Below are 24,607 nucleotides of genomic sequence, written 5' to 3' on the forward strand. Positions count from 1 at the left end.
CACGGACAATTTTGGTATCCTCTTGTCACTTGCAGTCATCTCTCTGAGGTCTTGGCCGTGCTGCGCTCTGTACAGAAATGTCTCTGTATTAAAATGTGATTTTTATTTTTTCCCCTCAGAAAAATAATAAAAAAAAAAATCTCTAACGCCGCGCCCAGAGCGGAGCGGTGTGCGGGTTAACGTGCGAGGAGGGCACGCGTGCAGCCTTGCTCGGGACTTCCCCAGGAAGTCAGCGCGGCTGCTGAGCGCAGCACCGGGCGGTCCCAGGCTCCTTCCAGCCCTCCTGCCCCAGCTGTGCTGCCTGAGAAACTCCTGCTAAAGGGCTGCAGTGGCGGTGGACGTGAGTACTGCGTGTGGAAATCTTTAAAGTGCTTTCTCTAGTTACTCAGCAGTCAGGCTGGGAAAGAGTGGGTAGCAGGGAGAGCGCTATGGAGGTGAAAACTGCTAGAGCTGAGAACATTGCTGGAAAGAAATAACACGGCTGTCTGCCTTGTTGTGGCAGAGGTAGTGTGTGTTCCCCTGCTTGAGATGGCACCAAACCTGGGTGCACCTTTTCGCACTGCTAGCTGCCGGGTAGCTGAGGTGCCCTGTGCTCTCTAGCCACTGCTGCCGGCATCAAGCAGGCTGTGAGCTATGCTGTTAGCGATGCAAGTCCTCTCACAGATGTGTTAAGTGCTCCTCTGCAGCCTCTTCTCTATTCTCTCCGTCTATACGCCTGAACTAAGTGTAAACCAGGAAACTTTACGTGACCTTTATTGGTCAAGCTAGTTGTTAAAAGCCAAAACGAAACTAAGGGAGTAGAATAAAGTTAATTGCTGACGTCCAAAAGAAGCAAGCGTGTGCTATGTCAACAGTCTCTTCAATATGCTGTGTCAGAATTCAAACAGCAGTAAACATGTTAAAGATCCTGTCACTATTTATTACAAGAGCAAGTTCTGTCCAGTCCTTGTTAAGTCTGGGCAGGTAATTTTGACAGCACAGAGCAGTGTTTGTATAGCTGAAAGTGGGCTTGTCCTGATACAGTTACAGACACACGTGATAGTGCTCTGCATTAGCATCCAGACACAGTAAACCAAGAATCATCCTGAAGCTGTTCTTATGACTTGGGCTTTTATCTATAGGGAAAATGAGTCAATAGACTAAAGTTTCAAGCAGTGACTTTGTGCTTCTGTGCATGTTTCATTTTTAAGTTGTAGGTTTTCTTAATTACAATCTTTAGGAATATTATGACTTTTTATAACTAACTTTCATAATACAAAATTTGTTTCCTCTTATTAACATATTATATGCTAATTACACACGTCTTTTTTTTTTTTCCTTGTATGTGTGGAATTAGAAATCCAGTGTAATTTACTAAACAAAGCAAATTTCCATTAAAACATGAACATGCTTCGTACATCTTAGTTGTTAATACAGTTTTAATTTGGATATGTATTTCCTCAGACCTTTGGGTGCTTTTCAGGTGAGACTGACAATTTTCCTCTCCCAACATCAATGTCACAGACTGATAAAAGACAAACTCTAGTAATCAGTCAGTCATGATGATGTCATCATAGCTGCACTGTTTTCTTGCTGGTTTCTGCTAGGGTCTTCTGAACTAAAACCTCAGCATGTATTGCTTATCAGTGGAAAGTGTCCTTCTTATATAAATTTTAGGGGCTATTAGAGCTATTTGCTGTCCCTGTTGTCCTTATGCTCCAGTTTCAGGGGGCAAAGAAATATGCAGAATAAATATTATTCCATTGATCAGATAACAGCATTTTCTGAAGCCCCCAATCAAGCTGTTATTTGACCAAATGTAGGGCTCAAATGAAAAAGGAGATTATTGTCTTTATGCTTTTTTGCAACTTTGTCTCTGGAAAAAGCCATTTCTTTGTGCCTGCTTGTCCTGTTAAGTCAGTCATACCAGTTTGCAAAAGAAGTGTCATAATGTTTGCTAGTTTATCTTTCTTTCACAGTCTACTTCCTGAAGATGTTTGTTTTTTCTCCCAGACTCTTCTACAGTGTAGCCTTTCTGATTATTCTGTGTAACATTATTGTCTTTACTTGGTACTTTCATCTGTCTGAAGAAATATGATTTTGGAGGCAGGGCAGAATCTTACGTGAAGGCTCCTTATGTCTCTCAGTATTTTAACTTGGCTAGGTGGTTTATCATGCAGAAAGCTAAGTCTTGCTTGCTTGGTTGTCGAATGAAAATAGCAGTAGGTAAAATCATAAATAGGTCTATAAAGCTCAGTATCACTTTATTAATTCCTGCTGTTCAAGTGAAAAGACTCAAATTCACTTTAAATGCAGAACTCCTAAGGAAATTGAATACCCTGCAGTTAATTGTTTACTTTTTTTTTTTTTTTTTTTTGTGTGTGTGTGTGTACAGTACATGAATATAACACATCTTATATGACAGAAATTGTTTTGTTTTGGCTATCTTTATCAAAAGTTTAGTTCTACATTATTAGTCACTTTTGTATATGACATAGCACACAGTAAGTTTCATGATTTTTTTTTGTGTGCTCATTTTCACCTCGTTAGTGAAAATCCTGCATCTCTCTCTCTGTCTCTTTCTGAAACTAGATCAGAAAAAGTTGCCAGGTAAGGTTTGTTTAGTGACATTGTATCTTAAAGTAGGCCACGCTGTTTACCTTGATAATATATATATATCCATCACACATTATAGAAGCATTAACATTTGAAATAAATAAATAGCTTAATGGCTGCAATTCCTTTACAATTTGGCAAAAACTTGTAATAAATCTGTCTGGTTAACTGCCCCAGTTAACAGTTACTGCCCCAACCCCACACCTGTACTGAAGTTTTGACACATTTTGCAAGCTGGGAGTCCATCTCCTGTGTAGATGAGCTCTGCCACAGATGTTTTGCAGAATTGCAGGTGTCAGGCTTGTAACTTGGTCCAGTCGCATGATAACAGTGGAGAAATGGACTCTTGCATATAAACAGCTGTGGATTAGAATTGCAATGAATTTCCTAAAGTTAGCTGTTATGGCTGAATCAGCAGTCTTTACAGCCGTCAAAATGGGCGCTTTTTTGGCCATTATAAGAGAGGATTAATTTTAAAGCCTTCATGAAAAAAAAGGAATATCAGTTGCGTAGTGAGTGTTCTTGGAAGGGGGACATAGACTATACACAGGGTATCTGCATGTGCTGCAGTCTGTGGGGCTGTCAAAATGAGGAAGTTGGAAAGTAGGTTTGGTAAGGCGTTAAAAATTGCATGTAAATATGTACTTGTGCTCCTATTTCTGGCATCTAAGAGGCAGCATTTGAAATGCTGTGCTGTATTTGTACAGTAAGCATTTGTGGTTTTTAGGCTTGTGCTGAGTGAAAGTTGCCTGTTGGTGAAAGTTAAGGTGGTTTTCTGTTTGTTTGTCTTTTTTCCCTGATTTCCAGGGTTCACAAGGTGATAGGTAGACCAGTCAAATGCCTGTTTTTGTAGAGGCTCTTACAGGTTTATAACAAGAACTGGCACCAATTCGTTTTTAGCAGCATTTTTTTTAAACATCCTTTTAGTAGCAGACTTGCATTAGGATGGAATTTCATCCTTAGACATCATACTTTACTTGGAGTGGGTTTCTAATATCAGCCTTGGTCAATCCAACATGAATGTCCAATGTTAACTTCAAAGTTTCTTTAATGAGTCACTCCTAGCACATGAGCTGACCACAAGTATAGTCTTACATTTCCTAAAGTATAGTTGCATGGGAAGTGTATGCATCTTTGTTTATTGGAGAGGGGTTCTTTTGAGTCCAAAAAACAAACCAACCAAAGAAAAACCCTCAAAGCTGATATCACCCATTAGTTTATGAAAGTTAGAATATAAAAACTGGAAAATCAGGCATAGCCTTGAAAGAGATCCTCATTTTAGTCATTGTAAATGTAGAGTTGATATTGCCTGCTTTTTCTGAAGTACTTCTGTTTTTCTGTGTTTCTACACTTGTAATTGGATAAGTAAAAGATTTCCTTTAACAACTTTTTATTTATTTATTTATTTATTTATTTATTTTTTACAGCTATCTGATTAACAAAATGAAGCCTGCTAAGTTGCACTATTGGATTTTGGGTTGTTTTTCTATGGCGTTATGTTGTTGGTGTACTTCAGATAAATTCCATCAGAGGTAAGATATGATTAAAAATGAAACTCCTAATAGTTACTTCTTAAAGGCAGAACATTATAGTTTAACTTCTAATGAGTGTAAATTTTCTTGCTTTACTATGTGCTATTTTTGATGTGTTATGCTTTTCGTAGATTGGTGAAGTGATTCACATACGTTAGCTGGGGGAGTGGAGTGCATGCCTAGAAGGAGAGCTTTATTAAAAATAAAAACCAATAAAAACTGCAATTACTCCTATGGGATGAATTGCACCAACTGTATACTTCTGCTTGTTTGTTTGGCTTTTTTTTTTCTTTTTTTTTCTTTTTTTCTTTTTGCATGCTATTTTCTCAGTTCCATTAATTTTAAATTCTTTTTCATACAGCATCCCATCTGGGGCTAGGTGTTCAGCCTTTTGGTTGTTGCTGCACTTGGCAAAATCTGGGCTCAGATGTCGACTTGTTGGTGACTTAGACACTGTCCTGAGGTTTCTCAAATTCATGGGACTTGAGCTATAGCTTGGCCATGGTGGCAACAGTAATAGCACCTCTGAATAGAGGCACAGTGCTGAACTGCATGGAGCAGGGTAACTTCTGTTGAAAACAAAGGGAGACATTCCTGATGTATTGAAAATGTCTTTCCTTGGATTCTAGTACTGAGTTTAAGTTTCTAAAACTTACATTTTTGAATAACCTAGATTAACTTTCTGACCTGTCATTAGCCAAAATCTGTATTTTAGGAGAACTTATTGGTTGTCATTGTGGAAATTCACCTACTATTTCAAATACAGGTGAAAGATTATATTTTTCTAAGCAAGGAAATTAAGTGCTCTATAATATTAGGGAACTCTTGTATTCAGGTTTCCACAGTAAAAAATAGTTAGAAGCATTAATAGCTTTCATTGTGACTATGCCTGATTTGTTCTAGACCTATTTGATTAAATTATTTAGAAAACACATATGCATGTGAATACTTAAGAATAAATATGACCATTACAGACTAGCAAAACCAGAAGGGAAAAAAAAGGGAACTGATGTAACATGAGAATATCCCTACTCCTTCAAGTTGAGAAATAGCTTTCTCACATAACTTTTTTTTTTTTTTTTTTTTTTTTTTTTTTTATAAATACAAACTCCAGCAGGCAAAAATATGGAGACATGGCTACTGGCTTCCAGAAAATAATTATTTTAACACTTCTGCACATAGTGCTGTCAGTTTGAACAAGTCAAAGTTTTGCTGTTCTTTTTTTTTTTTTTTTTTTTTCACCTGTTGTTTAATATAGTTACTTAATATGGTTGCTTTATAGCTTAATGCGTCTGTTGCAGTGTCTGAAGCAACCGGTTTTTATCCACATCCAGTTTATCCAGAATGGCTTCTTGGAATTGTTGGAAAATGAAGATGCTTCTGTAGAAGTGCTGAAGATACTTTTTAAAGTGTCATTTTAAACAAATCATGCATCATTTTTAAACAATTTGTAAACTTTTTATTATTTTTTCTTGAGTAGGAATAAGATAGTACTTTTGACTCTGTGAATTATAGATGTCTTTGTCCTAAAAGGCTTTGAAGCACAAGTGCTTTGGTAAAATATGGGATATTCCTTCTTTAGTTCTTAGGTACGGTCTTACAGGCTGTGTCACAGTTTGATAATTTTTTGATAACTTTTTTCAAGTTTGATACTCAAAAATTAGTTAATTTATGTAAAGCATTTAAAAATGCAATGTTTGTCTAGAAAATGATGAATTAAGCATTTCTGAGGTTTATGGTTGTTCCTTTTTTATTCTGATTTTTTATTCAAATTTTTTTTTTTTTGTCTGAAAGGTTGGTGACACTTGCCAGATCAAATTACATCTCCTGTAGTGTCAACTGCGTTGTTTGTGGTTGTCTGTAGTCTTTTATTTCAGAAGAGTACTTACAGTTCCAAGAATGCTGTATACTTTCTTTTTAGCTAATGCACCCATCAAGCAGAATTAGAAGATTCTTAATATCCTAAGCAAGTATCTGTTGTTGTTGTTGTTAAAGCTTGCCAGTAGGCACCTTCCTAAATATAAAACAGAATACCACATTTTTTCCATATCTTAAGAAATAGGAAGCATATGGAGCCAGACATGGAATTTGTTTAACAATGAGGGGGTATTAGCAGGTTTCTAAATATGCTGTTTCTAAGTGATCTGTTATAGTTTGGTCCTGCAGTGTTTGGAGTTCTATTGCAATAGAAGCTGTAAACAGAACCAGCCAGCTATAAAGGCAATATGTTGTCTTATATATATATAGTAGACATTGTGCTGCTAACTGGAGGTGTTGTTCTTTTTAAAATACTTGAGAAAAAAAAATATATTTTCTTTCTCCAGTGACAGCCACCCTCATACCTGGAAGAAGCTTTATCTTGCTCATCATTGGCCCGTGACTGTATGTAAGGTGAGATTTTTGTGTTTCGTTCTCCTTTATTCTGTCAAAGGGAGCCTTGGACAATAAATGTTTGAAAAGAGAGTAAATAAAGCCCCTTAAGCATTTAATCTTGTTTATACACCTATATCTTTATAAAAGGTTTGACTGATCTTGGTGCAGCTTTTGTAACTTCTTGAGTTTTTCTCTAGTGTAGCTGTAAACGAGAGAACCATGGCATGCTACAACTATAATAGTCAATGTGGGACATACTATACTCTGTCTTAATTGTTACATGTTTTTTCATCTCTCATTAGTCCTAGACTTTTACCAGACTCTGTAAGCAGACTTGCATGCCTCGTTTGACTGAAGACAGCAGATTAGTATTAAACTGTTTGCTGCACAACAAGGTTTAGTTTTATAATGTTGGCTTCAAAGTTTTAATGATAACGGATCAAATATGCATTTGGTCTGGAAAAAGACAGTGCTGCAAAGCTGTGGGTGTCTTGGAGCATTTCTGTGTTTGGGGGTAGGAATGAAAAATGAACCTAACCTCCCAATATATGTCTTTCAAGAACATAAATAAGAATTGTAATTTTATGCACCTTTTGCTATTAAATACCTATTACTATCTGGTAAGTAGAACTTTTTTTTAATGCGGGAAATCTTTGAAGGCCTCTTCTTATATAGTTGAATTAAAATATGCTGTACTTCAAAGTGGAAGATGTGATCAGATTTACTGACACAAGGATTAAGTACTCAGAGGGTAATACAAAAGGTTTAGTCTCAGTCAAATGGTTTTGGAGCTAAAAAGGTCCCACTTCGGGGACATTTAGGTTTATTTATTACAATAGTATAGTCTTTTTCTTTTTTTTTTTTTTAATGCTCTAGGTACTTTTTAATTTCTCATTCCTGTTTTTTGAACTACATATAAAAACAGTAGCAGCAAAACTCATATAATGACAGAAACTTCTGTGGAGAAAACGATGCGCTTTACATTAGTTAAATGTATAAGGAAGATACCAATATGAAAGCTCTGTATTTAACTGAGACCAAGGAGTAGCCATTGTTCTGGTTTATGTTTGTTTGCTCTTTTTTTTTGAGGTGGGTCAGGGGGAGACCTGATGCACTTTGTGTCTGATTTTTTTTCTTTTTTTTTCTGATTTTTTTTTTTTCTGATTTTTTTTTCTTTTGCTTAATAAACACCACTGTAACTAACTTCAGGCAGAGGTGTTGGTCTATTGGAATACGTAGCACCTGGCTTGAGTGGGCATTCAGACTCAGTAGAAGTTCAAAGCCTGTGCATAAGTGAATGAGATGCAGAGTCATGAAGAGTGAGAAAAACAATCACTTTGGGCACTATGTGTTGGCTGCTACTCTTAATTCTAGGATACTGTTGTTGGTAAATTGGCAAATAACCTATATGTACTTACAGTGAAATTGCAGTGAATAATTGAGGATACGAAGCTTCAGAAAATGTAGGCTTTCTTACACATTATGTTAATTCCTTATGATTTTCTGACAGAAACATCCCAAAGGAGGGAAGAAAAAATGAAATTAAAATCGTGTGAAATGACTTTTTGCCCAGTTTCACTTCCCTGAGTCATATGAAGAAATGGAGTTCCAATTCCACTCTTCTAACAGCTTTCTTTTTGTTAAGCTATGTATTAACTTAGAGGCGTTCCCAAATCCTGATGTTTCTTTCTTTTTTTTTTTTTTCTTTTAAGAAAAGTATATAGTTTATTCAGCATCTGCAGTGTATTTATGTATGATTGCTATTTTATTTCAGTGAGGACATATTTTTAAATCATTCTTCAGTTTTAAACTGTTGACATGATATCAAAAGGAAAAACAGTATCTGGGTGAAGGAAACTGCATAATGCATTATATCACTTCTGTTTACAAAAAGTTTTAAGGTTTTCAGAGTCCTGAAAGGCCTTTTCTTAAAATGTAGTAGACACATTTCATCATTCTAGAAATTTGAGACTGTACATCTTTCGTCTCTTCCTGTGCTTTAAGCTGTATGCAATTGTGTTCGACTGGTGTTTTTTTTTTTAATACTGAGTATGATCTGTACAATTAAACTGGAAAGTACATGTTTTAGAAAAAAAAATGTGGTAAGTTCAAACTTGTGCTTTTCAGTCTCAAATGAGTGTGAATCCTGTTAGGTGGAAGTAGGAGAAACTCAAGGGCAGCCAGAGGGACTTTTTCCTCCCCTGTTATGGGGTTATGAAGATCTTTAATTCTTGAAGTTAGAGAAATGTTATGATTACAGCTTTTGTTTCTTGGAGATTGTAAAAACGGAAGATCTTTTCTGGGTGTTCCCTTGTGAAATGGGGCAAATCTGATGCAAGTGTGTATGCTATTCAGTTTCTGCTGTGGTAAGAATGGGAAGGATTATGAAGAAATGGGTACTAAACCCTGTTGTGATCTTTTTACTACGTATATGTGCTGATTTACTATGTATAGGTGCCACAGAAGCCCACTGCTGCTTTTCTTGGTGTTACCGGCCACATAGTTATCTTGGGTGGGTCTGGTTGTCAGATTATTTTAAAACAGGAGAAGACAATGTTCCTTTTTCCAATTAACCTGATCTAGAAGAGTTTCTGAGGTCCAGTGCCTACTTGTAAATACACGTTTGTAACTCCATTTCAAGTTGGCAGCTGCCTGTGTTTGAATCAATCCCTCAGCAGTCAGTATAGGGTAAACAGGAAGGCTAACACAAAGTGTTTTGCAGAAGTAGCAGGGTTACCCAGCTTCTCATGCTTACGTATTTTACAATATTGGTTTAAGGGAAACGTTGGAAAAATACCGTGGCTAGTAGAAAGGAAAGGTGAATGAAGCTGGCCAAAATGCCATATGACCTTCTGTGTCACAGGTGGCACTGACTGTATGGTGCTGCCAGCCTGCAGCATAACACCAACAACATCATGAAATGTGTAGAAAAAAATAGCTAACCGGGTTAGTGCTGCAATAGGGTAGAGCTGATTCCTGGCGTCCCACAAACCTAAAGCTAAAAAGAGACTAGATTTTCATTCACTTCTATCCAAAGTGTTTAGGTGCTAACTGGCTTGAGGGGGCTTTTATCCACAGAAAACAAGCTGGTGACTTTTAGTGCCATGCCATTGAGCTTTTCAGAGTCAATGTGGGGTCCTATCTGGTCTTTAGGGAGACTTCAAGATGTTGGCACTCTAATCACATTTTGACCATTTAGCTTTCCATCTGGCTACAGAATATATTGTTTCAGATTGGAAACAAAATGGATCCTGGGTCTCAGTCTAAACCCTGATTGAGTAAGCTGCCGTGAATTTTAAATGCTGTGGGGTTTCCTTTAGCTTGAATGGGAACTGTGGTAAAAGATTGGGTAAGAAGCACAACTGCACAGTTCTTGTTCCCACCCTGGTTGCACAAGCTGATTATCTGGCAGGCTGTTTTTCAGGGGGTGATTACCCACTGGCTATTGATTTACTGTATTTTGGGCTGGATAGCTGCAGTCTTTCAGCTCCACAAAGCTTGTGTCATTACAAAAGCAGTGTCATTTAGATGCTTTCAAAATGTGTTTGCTGAAAACCTGTCAGGAATAAACGCCGTTGCTGGGTTTAATTGCTTCTGTTTGTTGGTGGCAGGAGAGAAGAGGAAGGAAATTGGCACATAACAAGAAAGTCTTGCAGATCCTGCAGTTTTGCAGCCACTGGTTTGTGGCATGCAAAAGGCAATTAGTGAGATTACAGGTCTCCCTGCACTTGTCTACACTGTTCTTGTTCCAGCATCGCATAAAAGGCATTGTAGCATAATTAAGGCAGGGTATGGGTTGCAAGCTAAAAAGGAAAGCAATTATTTTGGGGAAGGAAAGTCTCAAGAGGCTGTTATTTAATGGAGAAAAGTGTTTACTCAAAAGATCTCTAATTATTAAGTGGGGTAATCAAGGAAAACGCAGTAATGTTATTCTGTGATGTTTGAGTGTAGAAATTTTTGTCTGTTGAGGAATATATATTCTGCTCTAAACAAGAGTTAGCATTTAGGATATTTCTCCTGTATTATCAGAAGTTTTGGCTGGGGGTGTTGTTGGTAGGAATATATATGCTCTTTCCTCCTCTTTATCCCTTTCCTTGTCCCTCAAGCCAAAACACTTGGAAACACATTCTAATAATTTTACTTGGAATAAGTGCTTTTTTTTTTTTATATAATCTACTCTTTTTTTTTTTTTTTTTCCCTATTTTTAATATAAGACCAAAAGTACTCTTGGACACTTAAAGTGTGCTTGTCCAATATTATAGCTTATTTTGATATATTTTTTAAAATTTTATTTTAATGGTTCTGCACTCCTTCAAAAGATCCAATCATGAGAAAAATACTTGCCACCTAGAATATAAGATAAATGTAGAATTAGCTCTATTCATGACCTGTGTCTTCTTTTCATACTGCCCATTCAGGATTCCCCCGATGTTCACTTAATCTGCTTCAAAACTTTAATGCCTCCTGTTGTCAGCTAAGCTCACAATTCATAACAGGTTCAAGTAACTGGAGGTCACTTGAACTGGTCTGGGCAAGCAAAAACTATCATGTCTTAATAGTGCTTTGGGCAACCAGTGAATGAGCTTTAATTTTCCCTCTAAACCATTATTCCTGGGTACACATAACAAATATTCTACTTTTTTTTTTTTTTTTTCCCCACAGCAGACTGCTGCTAATGATTGTCAAGACCCTCCGGAGTACTGGACAATTCATGGACTGTGGTATGACTGTAGATTGTTTTTATTTCAACCTGGAAAGGATGAAATTTAAGTTTCATATTAGGATGTTTAGTGATGTTTTTGAAGTGCTCGATCTATCTGTTTAATCTTATAATTGCTTCAAACAAAAGCCTTTGTTTTGTTGGAAATCTATGTTTTGATATAAAACTACTATGCACTCTTGTATATCCCATGATTCTCTGAGCTACTAAAATCTTCTTGTCACATGAGCATTTTGTTTATACAACTCTTTACAGCATCACTGATGTTCTCAAACAGAAAGGGAAGTATGGTTTCCTCTCTTTCTTTTTCTTCCTGAGTACACAGGATTTGTTAATGTCTCATGACTGCCTGTGCCTTTAAGTACCTTAACTCAGCACAAATATTGTAAAAGTACATGAAAAACTAGTTTGTTTCAAAGGAATCAACTACCTGTAATCATTGTCCATGGCAGCAATTTGAAGGTTTTCATGACAAACATAGGGAAGAATTCAGGACAGGAGGTTGGTAAGCTATATGTCCTGGAAAGGTGAACAGCATTATGTATAGATTTCCAGTGACTTTCTAGTGGTACTTGCAAAATTGTCACTTGGTGCAATGGTTGGGAAGGTCAGTGTCATCAGTGACATGATGTGCAAGACTCCTCCATATCATTATTCACCCTATGCACTATTTACAGAGGGTGACCCATTGAAAGGCCTCAGAGCCTCTACATGGGAAAAGTTTTAGCCATAACTTATATAATGATTAATAATTTTTTACTTATAAAACACTGTAGATGCTGATGGATTACTTGCATATTTAAATCAAATTTATAGCTATAATCTTGCATATTTAAGATTCAGGCTAGTAATAGGTTGCTCTTACTTGGAAGTGACTTGGACGACTATCTTTTCTGACTTCTGTTTTGCTTTTCTAGGCCTGACAAAAGTGAAGAATGTAATAGGACATGGCATTTCAATGTCACAGAGATTAAGGTATTTATTTTAAAACATGAAATTAAAAAAAAGTCATACCAAGCAGAGCTGAGTGCCATTACTTTTGCACTTCCTATGTGCAAAATCTGTAGCTCATAGTATATCACTGTTAGTGTAGTTTGCTGAGAGGTATGTTCTTTTAAGGAGTCAAAAAATTCATTAGGTGCTTCTGGTATGAATTGAAATTGCAGTGCTTGTGTTCATTAGTGGCTATTCATCTATTCAAACTCAGCTTTGCAGGCATGTGATTTGTCTTTTTCAGGTACTTCTTCCTTACCAAAAAAATCTAGAGAACATAGGCACAGATCTCCACTGGTAATAAGTACCTGTGAAAAAATGCAGAGCCATTTTGTGTTCCCTGTTCCCTGTTCCACTTTCCACTGAAAAGCCAGAACACAGAAAATAAGACAGAGTTTCTTTGTGTCTTCTCCAGTGGGAATAGTCCTCTCACAAAGAAAAAAAAAAGAAAAGAAAAAAAGAAAAAAAGTTTATTTATATATTTATTAAAAATACCCATGTTTAATTTGCAGAATTGCACAGAACGGTTGAGGCTGGAGGGGGACTCTGGAGGCCGTGAGGTCCAACCCCCTCACATAAGTGGGGATGGGAGACTAGAGTCTACATCTGTGAAAAGCTCCATGATTGAACAATTTCTGCAGGGACTATAGAAGGAAAATCTAACTTCAAGGCAGTGTGTCAGTGTTAATATACTCAGATAGCCACATCTACCTGTCACTACCACCAACAGCATTTTCAAAATAATGGGGAAAAGGACTTCTCTTATTTTTCTGCAAGTAAATGTTTATTTTGGGCCTATTGAAAGAAAAGGCTTCAGTTTTAGAAAATTTATCAATATATATAAATTGTGTATGAAATACTTTTTTAGCTGCAGGTAAGTTTTTACTGATAAATTACTTGTGTTGTTTTTAGGATCTTATGCCAGACATGAGACGCTATTGGCCAGATGTAATTCATTCATCTTTGAATCGCACCCATTTCTGGTGAGTATGAACAAAATTAAAAAGTATTTTGGATATTATTTTACAAAAAAGTCAATCTGAATTAGTAACTCTTCAGGTAAGATGTTACGCATGAGAAGCAGCATCCAAGAATCCACTGAAAGTGATAACATCTTCACCTGTTTTTTTGTTTGTTTGTTTTTTTTTCTCTCTTAAAGTTTTCTTGCTAGAGCACCTGCAAAATGCATACTGTTGAAGAAGGGACTATGGCAGCAATTTTGGAGAAGTGGAACTCAGTGAAAGAGAGAGAGAGAATGCGTTTGTTTTCTTTGTCCCCAGGGAGGAGAAGCAGCTGCTGCTGACACATTTAAATCTAAATAGCAGTTGTGCTCTAGGGATGTGAAAACCTGCTGCAAGAACAGCTCTCAGGCCTCTTCCAAGCTGGCTTCACTGTGTTGCTGGCTTTGAGACACCTTTCCTTTCGGACTTTCACACAGTGGAGGGAATGGACAAATAGGATTCCTTGTATGGTCCTAGCCATTTCCCTACAGACTTTCCTATTTACTTTCTTAGCAGCCTAAATCAGACCAAACGGGAATTTGTTTAGTGATCAACCTGCTTGGTTTATAGGAAAGGAAAAGACTTAGACCTCTCCTGACAACAGTTTTCCTTCTTTTCTATGTTTCTTTTTACTTCTAAATCATCAGACACTTGGACTGAAGAGCAGTATGAGTATTATCTGAGTTTGCAGGGGCTTCAGTTTGAGTTGCCCGTGACTTCAGTTTAAAATAATGCAGTCAATGTAATCTGTTCTTCCAGATCTACTGTGAAAGCAGTAACATCAGATAAGATGTAGAGTGTGTAGCTTTAAATGCTGCTGCCTCTAGCTGTCTCAGCTCTAAGTGCCTTTGGGGCTTTCCTTTGGATTGGAGGACTATTTCCTCCCTGTGTCACTAGGGGAGAACCTTGAAGGGAGTGGGTGTTAATTTTAGTCTTGTCCTTGTTCTACAGAAGATCTGTGTCCTCCAAGTCCTACACTGGTCTTACAAGTGTCTCATGGTAGTCTGAACTTGTAAATGTCAGAAGTGGTAATCTCTCTTTCTCCTTGCACTATTCCAAGGAGAGCATGACTGCCTCTTTCAGTGGTATCACAGGTTTATACCAACTTAAACCATTCCTGGAATAAGAACAAGAAAACGTGTCCTAAATCTAGCACCTCCCATGCCCCGAACACCTACCTGTTCATGAAAACAAGTGCATACCAGTCCTTGTTTTACTAACAGAGATACTTTGGTAGACAGTAGATATAAACAGATACAAAGTCTTTTTAGTTTCAGTTCAAGGCTAGCAAACAGAACTTATTTTAATACCTGGAAATGTCACTAGTATACAAGTGATAGAAAAGTTAGATTAGAACACCATAACCAATATTTTGATTGACAGAGTAATTCACTCCTTTTCAGTATGGTGACAAGTGCACTATAACTGGCGGTTCTAATTGCAGATTTTGTAAATGCAAGTTTTTAAGTTTTTAAGCTAATTGAAAGCCAATAAAATCCTGTTGTACATCTTAATTCAGTTAAAATATTTACTTCGATTTTTTTTAAAAACATGTTTATCTCTAGTGTTAAACAACCCCCCCTCCAAAAAAAAAAAAAAAAAAAAAAGGACCAATATGGCAGAAAAGAGAATCTGAAAGTAAATCTGATTTTCATTGTTGTACACTGAAGGCACCTCAGTTAAGTAAACAACATAAACAGTGACAAGCAAAATGGTTGTTGGATATCTCAGTGTATCACATCAGGATTTTTCCATGACTGCTGTAATTTCATAGTATGTTTCTTCATGTGTCTATCTCTAACTGTAGTTCTGGCTTAAAGAATTTGAACTGGACAGGGTTGAATTGCTTATAACAGGATAGAGGGGTATGGGTGCTTTGGATCTCAAAATTTACTAACGGAAATTGGTTGTAAACTGTTATACATTCATCTTAAATATCTTGTGGGCAGCACTTGCAGACCTTAGTTCCTATCCCAAGGAACCAATTTTCAGGCTGGGTTGTTTCTACAGTCCTTGGATCCATCTGATGTGCTTCCAACTTTGTCTGCAATATCTCCGTGACTTTGAGCTTGGGGGAACTCTGTCCTTGTACATAAGAAGAAGCAAAATCTCTTCTGATGTTCAACATTTTTTCCATACAAATGAGTTCTACTATTTGATTCCTTTGTACTTCTGCAGCCCCTTAAGATGTCATTTGTAGGATTTAGCTTCCAGATATGCAAGTGTAGCATTGATTCTTAAGAGCATTATCAAGAAAATTATGGAGAAGGACAAATTATATAGTGGCACCCAATTTAACGCTGCAACCTTCACTCCTGTGTGCTTGCCAAAGTACTTGTGTCCTATGAGGAGGAAAAAATGTCACGAAGTTCTTGTAACATACACTCTGTGTTACTGCCTAGCTTATAACAATGAAGAGTTACAGAAGGGAGGCTGGTCTTCGTGAATACAAGAGGCTATGTTCTGCATATGAGTTAAGGCTCAAGTAAAATGACCTTGTCAGTTGCAGCCTACGTGAAGGATAATGTCTCAGTAAATAGCACTGAGATGTTAATTCTTTCAATTTCTAAACAAACTGTTTATTATTCCCTTTTACCCACAATTCCTTCATTTCCTACCTGCTTCAGTTTGTATTTAAGTGGAAGAGGTGAAGGTGAAATTTCGTATGCCTGTGCTCGAGCGGTCAGAATTAGCTATATTTGCGTCACTTTGTTTTTCCACATTGTTGTACTGCAAAAAATCAAGTAACAATGTTATCTTAAAGTTGCTGTAATTGTTTTATAGTGACTCTAAACTGTCTTTCCAGTCTGGAGCGCTCACAAGACAGATTCAAAAACTTGGACCCAGCATGTCCTTGGCTTGCTGCAGCTGATGAAGCATGGGCACTGTCTGCGGGTAGCTCTGTGCCTTTCCATTCAGCATCCCCACAGCCCTGTGGCCTGACCACTGTGACCAGTGCAAACTGGCCCAAACCATTCCAACAGCAGCTTCATGTTAGCAGCAATATGCTTCTTGAGCACCATCAGATCTTTGGCCCTCTATTTCTGCCTTCTTTCTGGAAACAGCAGGATGTTTAAATTCACATACCACTGACAGACTGTAAAAGACAGTCACAACACTTTACCATAAGGTTTTCACACATGCATAAATACACATTTTTCTGAAGAAAAATAGGCATCCTACATGCAAATCCTTGCCTCCAGCTTATTGCTGCTCCAGTAGCTATTTGCATTTGATTGTTGTCTGCCTCTGGTCCAAACCAATTGCTCAGTGTGTATCTCTTGCCAAATTTACCTGAAATAGTTTCAATTTCCTTTAAAAATATAGTCTCTTCTGTCATCAGTAATTTCAAGTCCCTTGTTGGGAAACCTGCTCTTTGACCCATGTGAAGTGGACTTCTGCAGGTGGTAAGAAATTTGCTTAATGTGCAGTCAAGTGTTACAACCACGATGAGAACACTTAACTAGGCTGAATTTGGGAACTTAGAGTTAAAATCTTCTCTCCTTCCTCAAACCTCTTGACACTACAAATTTATTTATTCATTCTCTGTTTAGAAGTAGCATACAAATTTCTCTAGATCCAAGCGTAATTTAGTCAAAGTGTTTTCATTCCTTAAAAAAAATCTAATTATTATAAATGGACAATTCAAAGGCAGATTTTCATGTGAAAACAAAATTGTCCTTGTGCTTCTCTGCCATTCCATGAGGTACTAAGACATCATAAAGTCAGGGAATGCTCTGGTAGTGATAGGGATTTGTGATTAGATGGTAATTATTTGCGCATATTTATTTAATACAAGTGGCTTATGAAAACTTGAAAAACAAAATAAAAACTGTGGTGGTCTTACTAAAAAATATACTGGTTCAATAAACTTAAGACTTGATACAAATGTATTTTGAATTTAACATTTTTTGTCCTGTTTGAGTTTGTCTTCCTTCAAATTACAGGAATTGTTTTCTTTTGTATTCTATTCCATGCTGTAATTCAAGTGGTAGGAGTGATTTTTTTTTTTTTTTTTTTTGTATGAGCAGTATTTTTTGTGTGCAATATCACGCTTCTTACTTAGACCCTTTAAGATTCTTGACTTTAAGATTTAAGATTTATCAAGGTTCTTGATATTTGCAAATAATGTTTTCTGAAACTTGAATTTTGCTTACCTCCTGTAGGAAACATGAATGGGAGAAACATGGGACTTGTGCAGCCACACTTGAGGTCCTCAATTCTCAGAAGAAATACTTTGGTAAAACCCTGGAGCTCTACCAGCATGTTAATCTTAATGGGTATGTTAGTGAACTCTATGTTCTGCTCTCATTTCAAATAGTTTCTAAACGTTTAAAATATAACTTTAAGAAATTAGTATAAACATCTCATGGCAGAGGGAAAATCAGTATTAGTGTAAATTATTTCTGGTACTGGAATTCAGAGGAGTTGTCTACTTTGAAGAATGTCTCTGGTCACTTCAGAGTCTGTTAAGGCAGGTGCATGCTTCACAGAAACCTTTTAGACAATGTAAGCCAGAACATTTTGAGCAGCTGTATCAGCTATATCTCACTACCAAAAGGTATGGTACCTGTAGACTTATAAACCATGCATTGAACCTTTCAGACCTCTGAGTCATGCCTAAACACTCAACCGTGTTTAGAAAAACAACGTTCTGCTCAAAGGGAAGGACAAGCTGCAGGCAAAATTGTGCAGAACATCTTGGGAAGGGGTTGAGAGCTAGCAGCAAGAGAGGGTGTCCCAAAGAGCAGTGTGTCTAAGCACTCTATATGCACAACATGGGTGCCAATGAATGTCAAACGTGCAGAGTCCTTTCCTGAGAAATGCTTGGTGTGAGTGGTAAAGGGTTTGACTCAGATTTGTTGACCAGGAATTTTTTTTATTTTTTTTTTGTGCGTGTGTGTAAAAAGACAGTATCTGAGAGAGGAGAAAAGTTGTCCTTTTGTATCTAGAAATGTATATTTAAAAAAAATAAAATTAAAAAAAACAGTTCATGTTCTGTCAGTGTCTTGTCCAGACAGTCTCTTTAACAGTGTCTCATTCGTATGCACAAAGAAAATGTCTTTATTCCATCCCCCTCCTGTTTTTGCAGGTGTCTTGTAAAACTTAATCATATTTTTCTAGACACAGTGCTTAAGAGCATGTCATATGTAGTGTTAAAATTAATAATGTCTGATAAGTCAGTTGCCTAAGTAGTGGTGATGGTGTGATTAAAACATTTTACAGATGGCACAGTGACCAATTATGTGACTCTGTATCAGCATGTGTAATGAAAAATAGTAGAGACTGAAACATCTTGAAGCTAATTGCTCATAGCATATTCTGCATTGTAAAAATGAACATAATTAATTTAATCTTCACTGAAAAGAGTAAAGACTGCTAATGTTCTCATTGTGCTTCATTTATACTTTTATGAGAAAAAGTAGTGTTAGAGTGATTAAAACTTTCCAAATGAGAAGTTATTAAAAAGAGGATGTCATACAGGCTCCTGTAAGAATGACAGAACATCACCTCTTTTATTGGTCTGCTCATATGCAGTGTCAAATGACTTTCATAAACAGGGAGACCTTTAGACAATTGGGTTAAATTTCCTCAGTGCAGAACTTGATCTTGGAAGGGCTGAGCATTATTAGCACTTACGGTTTAAATCATGAGATATGCTGAACATTCCCAGTTATTACTGAAGAAGCCAGGACTTGAATACTCAGAACCTGTTGGGTCCTGAGTTTTGTTAGAAATACACACTTTAAGTTGTTCTCAGGACTGAATCTAAAGGAAGGGGTGTATATAAGCTACAGCATATTGAGAGTTGCCTTGTTTCTATTATGTGAACAACTGTTGTATTAAAAAAACATCCTTACAAAGTGATTTTGGAAATGTTTCTGCTCTGACCTTGATGTTGATCCTCGTGCCTCATCCCTCTCTGTGTGTGCTGTGCACTGGTTGTCCCAGCCAAGCCCTCCCTGCATTAGAACACGAGGGTGTGTCAAGAGGCCTCACAAATCTGCCTCAGTTCCTTCACAGGGGTCAGAGTACAGGGGTATGGCTTGGGGCAGGGGAAAGGAGACAGTTAAACTATATGCCCTGCCTGGCACTCAACAGAGCGTATGGAGATCCAGCAAATGACAGTAGCATAGTTCTTTCCTCTAGCTGCCTCTGAAGACTCAACTCTCCCAGCTCCTCCAACTAAGCTAGGGGAGAGGGTTTGTGCTGACCCTGCTAAGCTGGGTGGGCAGTGGCCTTTCAGAAAAGGAAACCTTCCCTTGGCCTGGCAGAGTATGGAGGACAATTTTCTTTTGCTCCCTCTCATTGTAATGCTTGCCAGGTTCTCATTAAGATTATTCATTTACCTTATGGTTATGAAGTTATATTTGCATACAGGAACCATGAAAATGTGTTCTATCTTTGTTTCAGTTATCTCCAGAAGGCTGGGATAAAGCCAAGCAGTACATATTACCAGGTAAGAAGCAATCTTTTATATGAAACAAAATCATGTGTACTTCTTTCAGCATAAGTTAATTAATTTCTAGAGAGTAAATGATCTTATTTTTTTAATTGTTTTTTTTTTTTTTTTTTTTTAAAGTAGTGCTTTTCTAAAACTTTTTGCAAAATTAGAAATGTGAGACCTGTTGGAAGATGTGCTAGTGACTTAATAAATTATACAAGCTTTTTAATTTTTCAGATGACTGCCATAAAAGAAGGTCTTACAAAATTTTATGGTGTAACACCAAAGATCCAATGTCTTCCTCCAGAAGAGGTAAAAACAAACACACACACACAACCACTTTGCCACTTTCAAACAAATAAACACTTTCTGTCAAAAAAAAAAAAAAAAAAAAAAAATCTGCAGCATGGTCTGGGTGTTCCTTTTGGGTGCAGCTCCTTAGAGATCAGATATTACTCAATTCTAAGAAATGAGTTCACAAAAGCATTGCCTACATGGTGGCACCACAAATTTAAGCTTATGTTAATCTGTAGCCGTTTCTTAACATAGAAATATTGTTAATGTTAACTATCCGTTATTGGTAACGTTAACTATCCGTTCTGTATGTAGCAGCTTTGCTGTTAGGTACCTATAAAGTAGGAGCTTTGGGTTTTAGAGACCTATTTGCCTTAAAAGATTTGAACCCTCATCTCTTGCATGAATGCTGTAGCCATCATGCTAGAAGTGAACTGTAGTTGAGTACTTTCTGCTCCTGCTAAAGCTTAATTGCCATATAGCAAATTGCTAGAACCAACAAGAATGAGCTGAAAGGAGCCCATACACAGACGGCAATTTTACAAAAACTTGCCAAGATACAGTTGCTGTTGGAGTTTAATAGCTCTTGTGTTGTCAGCTCATTTGCTTTAGTAGTGCTCTGAGGTTTTTGTACTCAGATGTCACTTCACATGAAAAAGAATTCAAGGATAAAATTATTTTTAAATGTATTTTTAAGTTGCTCTAAGCAGCAAAAATAATGAGTTGAATGTGGTTTGAACTCTCACCCACATCGTGATGTTGAAATACAGAGCTAACACAACCCCCAGTTTCTATCTCTGTTCACTGTAGTTCTGCCATTGTTTTTAGTACAATAGGGATACTGCTCATGTTATGTGACAGTAATTTACAGCTTGAATCTCCTGTGGTTAACAGCTAAAGCTAATGGGTAGTAGAAAAGACAGAGGACACCCCAGGTATTTAAAGGTAGCCCCTTTCAGGGACCTAATATTATGAATGCCTGAAGGGCCATATTTGGAGACTGATGCTTAAAACATGTTACCCCCTCCATTGCAGTGTTCTGAGGCTTCTTAAAACAAAAAGCCAAAACTAAAATAATTTTTAAGAGAGTAAATTTTTTATTATTTCTTATATTCTTAGTGGATTCAAAATGAGTTATTTTTTTCCATATGCATTTTATTATGTGTGTGCATTCTCCGGGATTTTTCCTGTAATCTCCTTTCCTATATGAAAGATTTTCATGCCTTCCTTCCTTCTTCCCAGTCAATATTTTTTCACCAGTCTGTTCTGAAATCCAGAAACTACATTTCTGCTAATTTTGGCAGCCTACTTCTGTGTTCTATTCAGTAAAAAAACTATTACAAAAACAATTTTTTTTTGGTGAACTTTCTTTGCTTCAATTCCCATTCTTTTGAAAAAATTGATGAAAGATGTTTTGGGTCAAACATATCCTTTAATATTCACAGAGTTCAAACAGAGCTCCTCTCTAAGATGAACAGCTTCTGTGTACTGGACAACTTTGGCAAATGCTAAAATAATGCCCTATCCCTGGAGGTGTTCAAGGCTGGGTTGGATGAAGTCCTGGGCAACCTGATCTAGTGGGCCCATGGCAAGGGTATTGGAACTAGATGATATTTAACGTCCCTTCCAACCTGAGCCATTCTATGATAATCTGTCACAGCATTTCATAATGAGGCTTACTAGTTAAACAGATTCCCCAAACTGTTACTGAATTATGGCGATGGAATATGTTTTCTTGTCTGCTTGCTCCTTAAAGGCAAGTGTGTGCTATGAACTGTTTGAAGTGTATACCTCTAATATCTGCCCCCTTCATATTTTTCATGAGGCAACTGTACAGACAAGCACTACTGTATTCAATAGACAGGTAGTATATCTGAAGAATTGGTTTATTATCTTCTCCACGATAAACTGAGCTCATTCCTCATGTTTCTAGGGTGAAAAAGCACAAACAATTGGTCAGATTGAATTCTGCTTCACCAAGGAATTGCAGCTGAGAAACTGCACAGAGCCGAAGGGTGAATCCAGCAGATTGCAGACTGACTTGCAGCTTGGAACTCGGGAGCTGTCTGTCTGCAATGACACTCTTCCAGTCTATTATCCTTCACAGGTCCAACATCGCAAATGAAGCCACAAGAATTTGAAAAACTGTTTAAACAAAACAAATCAACAACAAATCCCTTAAACAGTATACCTTGGAAAACAGTCTTGACTCAACAATATTACAAAACCCTGTCTATTTCAGGATGCTGTGTGGATTTTTGCTGGTGAAAAAAAAAAGTCTTTTGCCATTAAAGAAGGAAGGTCCGTATTCTAGAATTGGTTACTTAGGCTGAAGTCTTGAATTGTTGCTCTGATATTGCTGGATCTTTATCTGATTTATAGCTCTGCCTGGACTTCTTGGCTCATTTTTAATTTGAATAAGTGTTCATGAATAAGTGTTCACATGAATAACTAGAGATGTGACTTCTTAGTTTCCTATGCAGTTCAGTCTGCCACTTTAGCCACTTCTGTTTTGTGCCAGTGATTCAGAGAAATTAAGTCATTCTTTGTTTTGAAAGGATGTTTATCAGCTTGAGATGAGATGACAATTTCTTGAGAAGAAAATATTGTAAATCAGAATAACTTGAGACCTATCTGGAGATCCTTTCCCAGATAATACCCGCTGCCTTGTGTAAATTTGCTTTCCAGAAGTTCTGAGCAAAGACCACGTCCTTTGAAGCATTAAACCTTTCCTCACCCAGAGATCAGAAAGAACCAAAGATGACAACCTTTACATAACTCCTTAGTGAATGAAATAGCATGCACTGGGTCTTGGCTTCTCTGCCAAAAGGACCCCCAGAAACCTGTAGTTGCAGCCTTGCCTATTCTTAGATTGACTTTGTTACAGTGACTTCATACAATCATGAAGAATGACAGATCTTAAGTTACCTGCTGGCATAGTAAAATAGTGTTAGACCTTAGAAACACATTATTCTTAATATTTCATAGTATTTGAATATTTAACGTTTCCACAGAAGTGTGGGCCCAAACTTTATTTAAAAATGAGATTGTTGCAAAATCACTTGGCTCCAAGAAACCGCTTTTTATAGGTAAGCAGTAAACACTGCAGGAATTTCAGTGAAAAGTACAAATGTTAGCAGTAGTGTTTTTCTGTCGATTAACAGTTGATAACAATCCACAAAGTTGGATGTTTCCAAATAAAACCAAATTTGGCTAATATCCTCTACACAGTGCTGTGTTGATGCAAGTGTCTCAAGTTGTCTTTCAAAAGACAATTGTGGCTCAAAGAAACACCTGTTAGAAAAAATAGAACTGTAAAAACATCAAATGCAGTGTTAAGAACATATTTATCATGTATTTTGGGTTTAGAAACCATTTACATTTACTCCCATTTTGACTGCCCCTGTCCCTTTCATTTAAGGCTCAATTTGCCCTTCCAGAATGCTGTCATTTTTTTTTCAAATTCTCACTTTAGAAACTTGGATTTTTTTTTTAAATTATTTTTAATACCCAAGTAATAAGTATGATTTGCACTCTTTTATGTCTACATTTCAGTAAAGTGAGGGTGTCTCTTTCAGAATGTCTTCCTTCCTGAGAGCAGGAGCATAACTACTGTAACCTATATGAAGCATGCTATACAGCCTTTAAAGTTACTCTTTCCCCTTCCACCCCTAGGGTTTTACTGGAACTACTAGAAATAGACCTTTGTCATCAAAACTGTGGAATTCTGAAGGGAAAAGACTAAGGATGCAACATGGTATTTGCTATATAAAGCAATAAATTTACTGCTGTTTTAAATATGTTAGTATTCTTGGGTGAACTGGTTTCAAATGCTGTTTGATTGTATTAAATCTGAGATAGAAGTGTTTTTTCCAGTGATTTTTGGATGGTAAGGCTAAGATTGATATTTACATCCTTTTTCAGACATCATTTTTCAGCAGTGTATAACAGGATGAATCTTGCTGTTGACTGTGTCTGCACAGTTCATACTGAATTCAGTGAGAACTTTGCATGCATTCAGAGTGCAAAAGGTTACTCAAAGACCAGAAATAATCTACTGCTTATCAGTAATTTTTGGACATTTCACTGACATTCCCTGAAACAGTCAGAAAAGGTATGTTATTGTCTGGAAATACTATGCTGATTCAGTAGTTTCTCAGGGATTGACTTTAATAATTATGTGTAATATTCTGATACTAGGAACAGCAGACAGCACTTTCTAAAATTCCCATATGTATGTATATTTTTGTGTGTATTGTGTATGGTAACATGTTTGTAACTGTACTGGCTCTGGCTGGGATGTTAACTTTCCCTGTGGCAGCCCATACAGTGCTGTGCTCTGCACTTGCAGCTAGAACAGCAGTGGTATCACACCGGTGCTGTGTCTGCTGCTGAGCAATATTGGCACCGCATCAGGACTTTGTGTAATCCCCCAGGAGGCAGCAGGCTGGGGGTGAGCATTAGGTGAGGAAGGAACATCACCACGGCAGCTGACCTAAACAAACCAAAGGCATATTCCATACCATATGGTGTCACACTCAGCATTTTTTTGTCATGCGCCTTCCCTTTTTCCACCTTTTATTGCTTTTTATAGCAGTACAGACCCAGTACAACAACTAAGGACATTGCTAGAGGGTTGCTTTATTCATGAGTT

At 37.1% G+C, this 24,607-nt stretch overlaps 1 protein-coding gene across 2 annotated transcripts; it reads left to right on the forward strand.

Moving 5' to 3' along the window:
• On the forward strand, nucleotides 1–24,607 carry RNASET2 (ribonuclease T2). Of its 2 annotated transcripts, none has more exons than XM_084283471.1 (11): nucleotides 1–14; nucleotides 120–340; nucleotides 4,023–4,127; nucleotides 6,452–6,518; nucleotides 11,163–11,221; nucleotides 12,138–12,195; nucleotides 13,126–13,196; nucleotides 17,381–17,494; nucleotides 19,629–19,674; nucleotides 19,897–19,971; nucleotides 21,887–24,607. In XM_084283471.1, the coding sequence occupies exons 3-11, from the start codon at nucleotides 4,039–4,041 to the stop codon at nucleotides 22,076–22,078; spliced, it is 771 nt and encodes a 256-aa protein (XP_084139597.1). In that variant the 5' UTR covers nucleotides 1–14; nucleotides 120–340; nucleotides 4,023–4,038; the 3' UTR covers nucleotides 22,079–24,607. The 2 variants fall into 2 exon arrangements, with proteins under 2 accessions (XP_084139597.1, XP_084139598.1); XM_084283472.1 differs by having other exon boundaries at nucleotides 11,166–11,221.

The sequence above is a fragment of the Netta rufina genome (assembly GCF_964035555.1).
Source record: "Netta rufina genome assembly, chromosome: 3".
Lineage (NCBI taxonomy): Eukaryota > Metazoa > Chordata > Aves > Anseriformes > Anatidae > Netta > Netta rufina.